Source organism: Drosophila yakuba, chromosome 4 (assembly GCF_016746365.2).
Source record: "Drosophila yakuba strain Tai18E2 chromosome 4, Prin_Dyak_Tai18E2_2.1, whole genome shotgun sequence".
Taxonomy (NCBI): Eukaryota; Metazoa; Arthropoda; class Insecta; order Diptera; family Drosophilidae; genus Drosophila; species Drosophila yakuba.
The window spans coordinates 924,029-936,921 of record NC_052531.2 but is presented as its reverse complement, the minus strand read 5'-3'; the positions used below and the strand labels follow the sequence as shown (position 1 = coordinate 936,921).

Below are 12,893 nucleotides of genomic sequence, written 5' to 3'. Positions count from 1 at the left end.
TGAAATACAAAAGTTGTTTTGTTTGTCCTGTATGAAATCCTCCACCCACTCTGATTTTAATCAACAGACGATGTGTCTGTTTTCGTATTCTCGAGTGCAATAACAACGGGAGCCAGAGAGCATATCTTAAAAACAATATAATTTGGTTCGAATTTTTAGATTGTCAAATATATAATTAGGAAGTACCGACTTGTTTAAAATCACGAAACGCGGAATGCAGAACACATAAACTTTAGATGGTATTATACCGTTACTAGTGGAGGAGAAGAGTCTCTTAGATTCATTGAGAACAAGCGTTTCGACTTTTTAGGGTAATAGTAGCAGAGTCAGTCTAGCAATTTTTTCATTGCCCTCGTTGTGTATGGAATATCGGATAGTCGAGGCACTCCACATCAGCATGGTCTTTTATTATACCCGTTACTCGTAGAGTAAAAGGGTATACTAGATTCGTTGAAAAGTATTCTTTTGAAAAATGTTTTGATATTTTTTCATTTTTGTATTAGTCTTGTAAGTTTCTATCGATTTGCCAAAAAACTTTCTGCCACGCCCACTATAACGCCTACAAACCACCAAAAACTGTGTTTAAGACTCTCCTTCTCCCTTCCACTAGCTGAGTAAAGGGTATCAGATAGTCGGGGAACTCGACTATAGCGTTCTCTCTTGTTTTTTTGTATATTCTGCTTTGTTACAAATCTATGTATGTTAAATTTTCTCTCTTTGCATAAGGCCTTAAGAGTAAAATAACGAAGAATTCAAAATCACCGCGCTTCGCAAAGAGAAGATACAAGCAAAAAATTAAAACAAAGATAACAAGAAACACAGAAACAGTTCAAGTCAACGACTCTGTGCCCATTGCAAATGCGGTGCTGTGACTGCATCTGAGGCTTCGCCCAACGCGAAATGATGTATTGCTGGTATCCCAACGACGCGGGGAAACGGAAGGGACCAAACCAAACCACTGCGCTGCAGTTTCCTTCTTCCTCTCACACGCAGTCTCAATCTAGTTGCCGATCGTCACACGCTTTCTTAAACAGTACAACACGTTTTCGTGCGAGTATACTCAAATATAAAGCAAACAAGAGAAAATGCAATAGTCGAGTTCCTCGGCTATGAGATACCCGTTACTCAGCTGTCGCCTTTAATATTTTTGTTTTGTTTTCAATATGCCCAAAAATGAATAAACCGAGTAAAGGGTAACCGATAGTACTATAGCGTTCTACCTTGTTATATCTGTTACTCTTAGAGTATAAGAGTATACGATTAGTTATAAAGTATCTAACAGGCAGAAGAAAGCGTTTCCGACCATGTAAACCTGTCACCCCCACACTTTCAAAATTTTTTTAAATTTTTGTCCCAAATTTTTACCGTTATTCTAGAAAATGTTGAAATTTTTTTTTTGCACTAGCTGAGTAACAAGTATCTGATAGTCGGGGAACTCTAAACCGTTCTGTCTTGTTTTATCTGATAGCTTAAACCCCTTAATCGCGTGCTATTGTTAAAAAGGCATTTTCAACATAACTTATTTTGTGTAAGCACCAAAAATTGAAAACAATAGATAGATCCCGAGGAAAGGTCAACGTCAAAATTATGTATTATTTAATTTATTTTAGGTAGTTTTCCTAAAACAATTAATAATTAAAAGAATACATAAAGCGTTCTTTAGATTGCCACCTCTGGATCCTAAGCTTAAGCTTAAAATTTAAAACATCAAATTTTAAAGGATGTGCATCTGAGTGAGAATGAATACGTATTTGTACATATATGCATACAAAAGGTGAAATGTGCATATGCCAAGCAGATGTGTCTCAGATGTTTTTTATAAGCAATTTAACTCACTGTCAATCGGTTAAAAACCTGTTGTTTTTGCACTATTGGAAATGTGGGTTCTCATACAATAATTTTCTCAGCACTATTTTTCAGTCATTATTTGTATGGCTATGATTTGATACAGGTTCTACTTAAACGGTCAGAGTTGCGTTGCAAAGTTCTAACCGAATTGCAATCAATTTCATGCATAATGTTTTATTTTTGTATTATTAGTAAGTTCCTCAAGATCAAGGACTATCCGATTCCATTCTCATGTAAGCCCAGATGGACTGGCGCACAGCTGGTACTGCCATAGACAATTTAAAATGAAACCATGAATACCTAATCTATTGAATGTCCGAGTGGTCACATTCAAGTAATTCAATAGCTATAATATAAGTAGGTCCCTATCTGGCCCTTTTATGGACACACCATATGGAAAAATGGCCGCGTTATTATTTTTATTGTAAGTACTTTCTACTTGAAATTTCATACATTATTAGATTGAAACGAAGGCAATCGTTGGAGAACAGAGATAAAGAATATCTAAAACTTTTAATGATTCTAAGAATAAACTCTACACTGTTGTGAACTGTAAACCTTAATGAGGACCTTAATAATATATATTTTTAACGACGTTACATTTTCTTGCAGAGACGATATTGAGACATGGCTCAGTAAGCTCGATTTTTTTAAATATTTTGGCAACGATTGGAAACCAATAAAAGAAATAGGTAAGTTGAATAAGCCCAACTTCAAAAACCTCTGTATGTTAGAGTCACTAGTTAAAAAGTTTAAAACAAGCCAAAACATGTAAACATTTAATTGTCCAAATTAAAGTATAGTATTAGTTTTCCCAATGGGTGTATGTAGTTGCGTTGGATTCTTCATAACTTTAAATGGGTGGAGGAAATATATGTTTTTTTACAACACATTTATATTGGAAATTCTTCTAAAATCTTTTGCAATATTTGTTGAGCGGAGCATCGCATTTTAACCAATGAAGGCTAGAATATACGACAAACTTATTCAAACCAAGATGAACATTAATTCAGGGTCAAACCGGGATAGACATTTCATGCTTATTACACTTGTCGCACCCCATTGGGTTTAGCCACGGTGTTATTCTCTCACCCTGCAGAAACCGTCATCTGTCCTGTACTTAATATATAAAATCTCCCTTGTCTGCGCGTAGATGCAAAGAAATTTGCCAGCTTATTATTTTGGCTGGCTTGTTACCACATTTTAACAGTAGCGATGAGAACTTTTGAAAGGGGATGAAACTCTTCGTAATACTTTATTGATTTGCAGTCATCCAAACGACGTCCTTAATCTTTTTCTTTCTTTAGTAGTTACAAAACAAAAGCATACTTATTAAAAAAATTGGGTGTGCGCCTTTTAGTGGTAAAGGGGTTACATGCTTAACATGCCCAGAAAATTAAAATAGTAATGGTTTCGATATACAACACAGATAAGAGAGAAAGCTATTGTCGAGCTCCCCGGCTATTTGATACCCGTTACTCAGCTAGTGGAAGTGCAAATGAGAAATTTCAACACTGACAGATTTTGTGGGCGTTAGAGATTTTAGGCAAATCGAGAAATATTTACAACACTAACAAAAATGTGAAAAAATATTAAAACAATTTTCAAAAGTATGGGCGTGGCAATTTTGAGCGGTTTGTGGGCATTAAGGTGGGTGTGACAAAAATGTATTTTTGCAAATCAATAGAAAATTTACAAGACTAACAAAAAAAATTACAAAATATGGAAACATTTTTCAAAAGTGTGGGCGTTGCAGTTTTGGGCGGTTCGTCGGCGTTAGACAGGGCGTGGCAACATGGGTCTGCATGTGTTTATAACTATGTTCAAAAACACCAAATTTAAGTAACAATAAGGGCTTTAGAAAGAGGCACATTTCCTAATTAGTATCATATAACATGATACAGAATGTTGCATGTGTTTGGTTAAATGGCAATTTGCTGTTTCAATTCGACTGTACAGTTAATGTGGCAATCATGTTCGCCAAAAAAAAACAAAGAAGATATTTATTTATTGCTTAAATTTGGGTTTCGCGGGGTTGGAAATTAGTGTTCCTGTGTGCTTTTAGGGACAACAAAATATTAATTTTCTCTACGCGGTTTTTTTTACGCGCGAATCTTGGATTTAGCATAAGCGTGGTATATGATACAAAATTTTAAGCTAGAATTTGTGTTCAATTAAACTTCGGAATGTTTCTATGAGATATAGAGTTTTTAATCCCATCTTTTCTGGCTTATATATGTATGTACTATCTGCAATATATAGACGTTCAAAAAACGCATTAAAATTACGAGGTTTACATATTTGCTTTCGGACCGACAGGCCAAATTGCATGATATGGATCGGGCTTATATCTATATGGGTCGGAAATGCTTCATGTACTGCTTTTTCTCGACTTAACATAAAGATCCTTTCTGCTGATACCGCTCCACATTTAAAGGTATCTACATGTTATAGCGTAATACAAGTCTGTGATGTAATGTATAAGGATGTTCAATGATCATAACATGTTGTTCAACAATATTAATTTTATGAATTTAATAAATGACATTTTTGTTTGAAAACCCACAAACTATTCTAAGCAAACACTGATCTGTATATATACGAATCCGACTATTGTCAAGCCATGCCCAGATACATACAATGATAAGCAGAGTCCTGTCTATACGTAAGTATATAAAGAAAGGAAATTTGCCACTCCTTGTTTCGGAAGGCTGGGGCTAGATAGAAATGCACAAACATAAGCCTGCATAAATAATACATAGACCTGTCGGCGGATGGAAGTCTCGACGGCCGGATAAACGGAGCAGAAAATGTAGTCTTTTGTAAGCTATTCGAGGTCCAGTCAGCCTTTTGTTTGCGCCTTTTTGACCAAACAAGTGCACCATCAACAAACAAACAATACACACACAAAGCGCATTCAGTAACATAACAGTCTTAAACACAAAGGCAAACCACTCTTTGAACTGCGATTTGTATAAGCGCCTCGATCCATTCACTGCCCTGAATTAAAAAAAAGGATTTGACAATTCTTCGTGGTTTTCATATGTAAATTTAAAATGGTTATAGAGCACATCATAGTCTTAGAAAGCAGCCACGTTGGCAAATAAAGGTAAATATAGATTGTGGGCTATATGCCTTTTTTGACGAACAGACAGGCAGGCGACCTGACAAACGGACGGACACGGCGAAATTGAATGAGTTAGTTACTTTTCCTGTTACTCGTAGGGCATTCGAATAGCCAGATCGACTGTTCTAGTGATGCTAATTAAGAATATATTACATTATACAACCGGCTTTACTTTTTAACAAATATAAAATATTTTTGTATTCTGCTAGTAACTGGTATAACACGTAAATAATCCGTTTTCAAACTTAAGTTTAGGATAAAGTTAAGGAGAAGGGCATTGAATTTCAAAAATACCTTTATATCCATGTATAGTTGATGTCCAGTAGATTTCGTGAAAAGAATTTCCTTAATCGAGCTATTTTCAAATATTTTCCAGTTGAAAACTTTTAAAAGCTATAAAGTTTTGTTTGGAAAATAAAAGCTTCACATAAGGTTTGTAGATATAATCTCTTAGGAAAAAAAATTGATATTTTATTACATTGCTATGTGAAATGAAAAAAAAATGTATAAAAATTTTCGCTTTTAAATAACTTTTTTTTAGACTTAAGCAGCTCAAGCTGTTTGATGGTATGAAGTTTTTTGTGTTTCTTCAATTTGCAAAGTAGCAATCGGTTCCTTTCAAAATGCCTGCAAGTTTTACCAAAAAACGCTCGTTGACTTTTCCCTTTAGAACCGTATTCATTTTTAATGCCAGCACGTGTTTGAGCAGCCGCATTAGGTCTACCAATGCTCGTAAACAATGCTGGCCACAATCAATAGAACAGACCACAAGTCATGGGAAGGTTATGACCTCAATTGAAAATTCATTAATGCACCAAGAGGATTTTTTATGTGCTTAGGATGTTTTTTGCGACGCTTGAAAAAGGGGGAACTAATATTTATTATATGCACCTTAGAGAACACACCAATCAACCACGTGCCTACTTACCGATTTTCGAAACAGTTTGCCCAAAGAAAGCTAAAAAAAAACGTTAAAGCGAGTAATGTGAAAACATTTTGGCAATAAAAGAAGTGCACACATTGGCCTATATTTTTCATTGTAACTGTAAAATTACCTTCATACAAACTAAATGGCTAGCATTATTAATACTAACAGGGGAATAAAATAACATAAGCGAGATAGAATCTGCATCTCAGTTTCTAGATTTTATAATTCCCAATATATCAAAAATCATACGGACATGCCCAGACCTAGCCGGTTAGTTATTATGATCAGGAATATATATAATTCTACCGGTTACATACTGTTTACCGAATGTAGAAGACATAAATAGTTCAAGGATAAAACGATATACAATACTGTTTTAATAAATTTTAATGTAATTTTAAAACAGGACTACTTTACAATATACATAATAGCAATTAGAATATTACATGTACATAAAATAATCTATAAATTTGTTAATTTGATTAAGTTTGTTTTTGTTTATGGGTTAGTGCCCAAATACATACATAATTGTATAAGTCTTATAGTATTAGAAAAAATATATTAGATCCGTAAAAAACGGGTGCTGTGTGCTGTGACTTGCAAAGTCTGTACTTCGTAACAAAGCATTTCCAAAAACTCCCTTAACTCATCTAACTTGCTTGCCGTAACTAATTTGTTATTTATTTTATTTCGGTTTCCATTACTTGCCCTTTGCGTGTCTTTTTTAAATATACAGGATGTAATTTTTTAACTTACACTCGTCTAAGTGTATGTAGGTGTCTATAAATATTGACAATATAAGAGCAAGAACAGTATAAAAGCAAAAAATCCATTGAAGCAATTTTGCGGAAGCGTACAAGTCAATATTTGTGTCTACAACTGTATAAGAATCTACATCCACATAGATGGGCTTGTGTGCAACCCTCCATGCGCTTACATAGAGGAATACAGCATAAGCAATATAACTCGTGCGGATGGAGTCGCAATGAGCGGAAGTCATCATTATAAATAAAATGTTTAGTTCAAAGCGAATCGGGCAAACAATCATTTGTTGTTGAATGGCACGATAGGAATATAGTGCATGGGACAGAACTTTGCCTTCCTAATATAAATTATGGGTTAAGTATCTGATCATTTGTAAGGAAAAGATTTATTTTCATGTTGTTTCTAAATATTAATAGATATTGCCCAAAAAAAAATGTTTAATTAAAATATTTTTTTTGGTTTGTTTGCGGTGTTATGTTAAAAATTGACCTGACAAATAATGAATAAAACCATCATATACCCATCAACCACCATATACCCATTACTTAGCTAGTGGAAGTGCGAAACAAAAAGCTTGTTTTTTTTTAATATCAATAGAAATTGGGAAAAAAAAAGAGAGAACGCTATAGTCGAGTTACCCGACTATCTGATACCCGTTACTCAGCTAGTGGAAGTGCGAAGGAGAGTCTTCAATACCGACAGTTTTTGGCGGTTTGTGGGAGTTAGAGTGGACGTGGCAAAAACTCGTGAGTAAGCGGGAATACTAGATTCGTGAAAGTTATGTAACAGTTAGAAGAAAGCTTTTCCGACCATATGAAGTATATATATTTTTGATCAGGATCAATATCTTAGTCGATCTGGTCATGTCTGTCTATGCTCAGCATCTCAGGAACTATAAAAGCTAGAAAGTTGAAATTAGGCTTGCAGGTTCCAGTGTCATAAACGGTAGTTTGTTTACAATTGTTGCCACGCCCATTTTAACTCAAACGGCCAAAACAGCCTCCCTCACTCTTTTAGAAAATGTTTTAATTTTTTTTTATTTTCGTATTGTCTATATCTATCGATATGCCAAAAAAAATGCATTAATATTTCGTTTGCACTTCCACTAGCTAAATAACAGGTGTCTGACAGTCGAATAACTCGACTGTCTCTCTTGTTTCTTATACTTTTTGACATATGTTCTCGTAGATACAAAGAAAATATTCTGTCGCATGCCAACACTCCACACTACTCCCAAAAAAATGAGTATAGTTTCGGTGTACGTGGCTAATGAAATTCAATTGCCAATCCAGAAAGGATGCTTGACAAAATTGGTAATCTTTGGCGGATAATTTAGAAATTGTATTGCCACACAACAGGAAATTTCACGTTAGACTCAGACAGGTGCAAGCCCCCAACTGATAATGCGAAAAATAAAGTTTTTATTTAATCATTATTAATTCACATACACCATGTCTCAGCGTTATGGGCGTTTAGCATATCGGTATTTAATTGGGAGAATTATAATTTGAAACAAAAGAGAACGCTATAGTCGAGTTCCCCGGCTATCTTATGCCCGTTAGCTGGGGGAAGTGCGAAGGAGAGACTTCAACACGCACAGTTTTTGGAGCTTTGTGGGCGTGGCAAAAAGTTAGCTGAGTCGATCTGGTCATGTCTGTCTGTCTGAACGTCCGTATGAACGTCGAGATCTCAGGAACTATAAAAGCTAGAGTGTTGAGATTAGGCATACAGACTCCAGAGACATAGACGCAGCGCAAGTTTGTCGATTCATGTTGCCACGCCCACTCTAACGCCCACAAACCGCCCAAAACTGCCACGCCAACACTTCTGAAAAATAATTTAATATTTTTTCATTTTTGAATTGGTCTTGTAAATTTCTATCGATTTGCCAAAAACTTTTTGCCACGCCCACTCTAACGCCCACAAACCGCCTAAAGCTGCCACGCCCACACTTTTGAAAAATGTTTTGATATTTTTTCATTTTTGTATTGGTTTTGTAATATTCTATCGATTTGCAAAAAACTTTTTGCCACAAACTGTCAGTGCATAAGACTTTCCTTCGCATTTCCACTAGCTGATTAACGGGTATCAGATAGTCGGGGAACTATAGCGTTCTCTCTTGTTTTGATATATAATTTTTAAAAAGGAACTCTTGTAAAGTAAGCATTATAAAATTCTTTTAAACAAAATGTTACAGAGACCGCCGATATGCCGATATGAAGCCTCCTGGAGAAGATCAGACGAATGAGAAGGAACACTCCGACTTAGGGATGATAAAACAACTTCAAATAATACGTAACCGAATACTCAGTCAGGTGCGTCATAACCCATTTTTATAAAAAGACTATTATTTAATTGAAATCAAAGATTATAAATATTTTTACCGGTATTTCAACTAATGGCTTCTATCTTATACACATCATATACATTACTAAACTTTAATATTACAACATAAAGAAAAATAGCAATAATTTACCTCAAAACGTAACGCTCACAAAAATAAAAGCTATTGAACAAGTAATTTATCAAAAGTAAATCTTTTAATTGTGTTGTGATTAATTTTAGTTTTTAATATCTGAATCATTTTTTTGTTGCCCATAATAAACAAGACAGTACGCTATAGTCGAGTTCTTCGTCTATCTGATACCCGTTACTCAGCTAGTGGAAGTGCGAAGAAAAATTTTACCATTGACAGTATTTTTCGGTTTGTAGGCGTTAGAGTGAACTATAAAAAAAATATGAAAACATTTTTCAAAAATGTGAGCGTGACAGCTTTGGGCGGTTTATGAGCGTTAGAGTGGGCGTGGCAAAATGGGTCAATAAACTTGCGCGTCTATGTCTCTAAAGTCTGCTTGCTTATATATATATTTATATATATTCATATATGTATTCTTGATCAGGATCAATAGCGGAGTCGATCTGGCCAGTCGATCTCACGAACTACAAAAGCTAGAATGTTGAGATTAAACATACAGACTCCAGGGTCATAAGCGCAGCGCAAGTTTGTTGACCCATGTTGCCACGCCAAAAAGGTTTTGACATTTGTTCTGTTTATCATGTAATTTTCTATCCATTTGCCAAAAAACTTTTTGCAACGGCCACCCGTACACCCAAAGCTGGCATGCCCACACTTTTGAAAAATGTTTTGATATTTCTTCATTTTTTTATTAGTCTTGTAAATTTTTCTCGATTTGCCATAAATCTTTTTGCCACGCCCACAAACTGCCAAAAACTGTCAGTGTTGAAATTTCTCCTTTGCACTTCCACTAGCTAATTATCGGGTGTCAGATAGTAGGGGAACTCGATCTTGATCGACCATTTTTATCGGTATACTAAAAACATTTTGGCCACACCGCCCAAAACTATCCCGCCCACACTTTTGATATTTTTTTCATTTAATTATTGTTTTGCCCAATTTCTATCGATATGCCAAAAAATTGTTACAATTTATTGTTCGCACTCCCATAAGCTGAGAAACGGGTATCTGATAGTCGAGGATAGCCAATTCTTGTTTTTATATTTCATTCAACTTGTATTTGATTTGCCCTGCTCCTGAATAAGCTTTTCCTGCCGCTTTGTGTGTAAGACCTATTGGTTGCTTTCAGTTTCTTTCATCATTTGCGCAGGTTTGAATAACCATTGTATTGTTCTGCTTATTCAGAACTCTAACAATAAGCTTTTCTCTTCTCTGTGCTGTACTTTCCATTCCATTTGGTCCTTCTTTATGATGTGCTTGCCAAAAAACTGTGTCCAAAGCCGTGGTGCCTTTCAGAGGGTTAAAGAAAGTACCGCCGTCTATTATTAGTTTATAAATTACATTGAACAGGTGCAAGGGAACCTATTATATATATAAATTTAAGATTAAAGATAAATTCAAGAGCGACTCCTATATCGATCTACATAAACCTTTGTCGGCATATCGATTGAACTTGTTAAGACAAATAAATAAAAAAAAATGCAAAACTTCAAACCATTTTTAAAAGTGTTGGCTTGGTCAGGATAACTAGATTTAGCTATCCATCAGTATGAACGTCAAGATCTTGGGAACAATTAGAACTAGAAAATTGATATTAGGCATGCAGAGTGTAGTGTAGATACGCCAAATTCAATTCAGCAAGCTAATTTCACGATTGCCACGCCAAGAAACCGCTCTAAACTTTCACATTCACACTTTTAAAAAATGTTTGAATTTATACCCCAATCGCTATCGATATGCCTAAAACAATTTTTTTTTTATTAAGTTGCTTTTAATGATTGAGCCGATTGGTTGAATCAAACCAATCTGTTCCCCATAATGTAAAAAAAAACATACAGTTCGTCAACAATAGCCTTCCAGTAAATATAAACTTTTACACCGTTTTACTAGATTGGGTCTCCCATAAATGTTAGTAAGTACTTTTCGACCTATGTTAATAAAGTATATATTAATACAAAAATATATTTTAAAATAAATGTGTCGAGCCATATCCTTATGATTTTTACCACCACCCAATTTAAGAGTACCTATTATTCACCGGGGAGTTGTTCTGTGCTTAAGTAACAGTGAGGTAGCAAATTTTTAGCTGAAGCCGTCAATGAATAAGCACATCCTATGGAGTTCGAATTCAGACTCCGGCTTAACTAAGCTAATCGGCTTGGAATCACGCTAATGTGATGTTTATCTGTGCAATACTTAGCTGAAAAAGGGGATGATTGACGACGATGATGGGCACTGATTATTATTGTCAATGCGCAAAAGATCTAATGAAATCTGAATGTTCCGGTTCAAGTTTGTTTTTTTGGGGTAGTTGTCACCCATATACATTCAAAAAAGACAATCATAACCGCCGCAAAAATAGTCCCAACGCAGATAAAATCTCATACCTTAAAAGTTCAAAAGGTTCTCATTAATAGTATATGTTCACACATAAAATTAGCCATGCTTGGTTTTGCTTAGCATTCAAATTATGTAAATAAACTGGTAGATAGTTAAAAGGAAAAAAACGATGTATATATACTAAAGAAAAACTATGTACAATTTGCAAACTCAATTTATATTTCGTTACATTTAATTTTTAGTTGTTGAAACGGAAAAACGCACAGATGAACATAGCTAAATCGATCTGACCCAGAATATATGTACATTTACATATACTATACACAGTTGAAAATGTCTTCTTTCCTGCGTGGCAAACGTTACACTAAAATCAAAAGATTCTATGCAAGGGTATAAAAATACAAATATTTATAAAAGAATTGCGTTGTCATTGCTTGTCATACAGACATGTATGATTTCAGAAACATTAATTATTTTTTTTTTTAATCGATCGGTAATATCAAATATCAAATTGTAAGTGTAACTAAGGTGTAGGCTTTCTTATAAATTTTAAATATTTCGTTACAAAATGGATTCAGTACACTAGTTATTCACAATGTGAATTAAGTTACCAGAATATTTATAAGACAGATATAAATTCCACTAAAGTTACATTAATTAAAATTAAAAAAAAGGGAACGCTATAGTCGAGTTCTCCGACTATCTGATACCCTTTACTCACCTAGTGAAAGTGGGAGGGAGAAATATCCACAGTGACATCTTTTGGCGGTTTGTGGGCATTAGAGTGGGATTTTTGGCAAATCAAGAGAAACAAAAATGTTAAAAAATATAAAAACATTTTTCTTTTCTTTTTCTTTTCAACGAAACTAGGATACCCTTTTACTCTACGAGTAACGGGTATAATTAATATATGTATGTACTTATGTACGTGTAATTTCGTGCATCAATCCTTGCCTGCAAATGTGAATTAAGGACAAATACGTATGCCGAATTTAAATAAAAAGTACTAAAAGCGTTCCACATGCTCACATGATTTAACGGTCGCAAAATGTCGGGAATAGATAGGTTTATACATGACCTATTAAACAAGTAATTAAACAAGTTGTATGGGTCCCTATAATGAAGATCGCGTTTCATAGCACAGTGTAGATGCTCAACACCAGGAAATTAAACTGGTAGAACAGCTTTTCTTATAAGGAATTTTTAAGGGACTAATTATATACGGTCTTTCCTTGAAAAATTCAAGAAAGTTAGGAGGCATCTGATATATGTATATGCATACATATATCTATATTTATATACATATGTATGTATTCGTATCTGTTCATCGATCGGTAAAATAGGAAAAGCCCACGCAAGCAACACAATATATGGTTTAGTCTAAATCATTTTAGTGAAGAAGCACACAT

At 34.6% G+C, this 12,893-nt stretch overlaps 1 protein-coding gene across 2 annotated transcripts in view; it reads left to right on the top strand.

The window, feature by feature from the left end:
• Positions 1-12,893, top strand: part of LOC6523746 (transcription factor SOX-6) — a 37,892-nt gene that overhangs the window by 3,797 nt on the left and 21,202 nt on the right. Inside the window, exons 2-3 of one of the 2 annotated variants that reach the window (XM_039376957.2) lie at positions 2,461-2,540; positions 8,866-8,983. In XM_039376957.2, the coding sequence (XP_039232891.1) occupies positions 8,885-8,983 (99 nt within the window). In that variant the 5' untranslated portion in view covers positions 2,461-2,540; positions 8,866-8,884. Of the gene's footprint in view, positions 1-2,460; positions 2,541-8,865; positions 8,984-12,893 lie in introns of those variants that run through there. The other variant, XM_039376958.2, reaches the window with a different exon arrangement.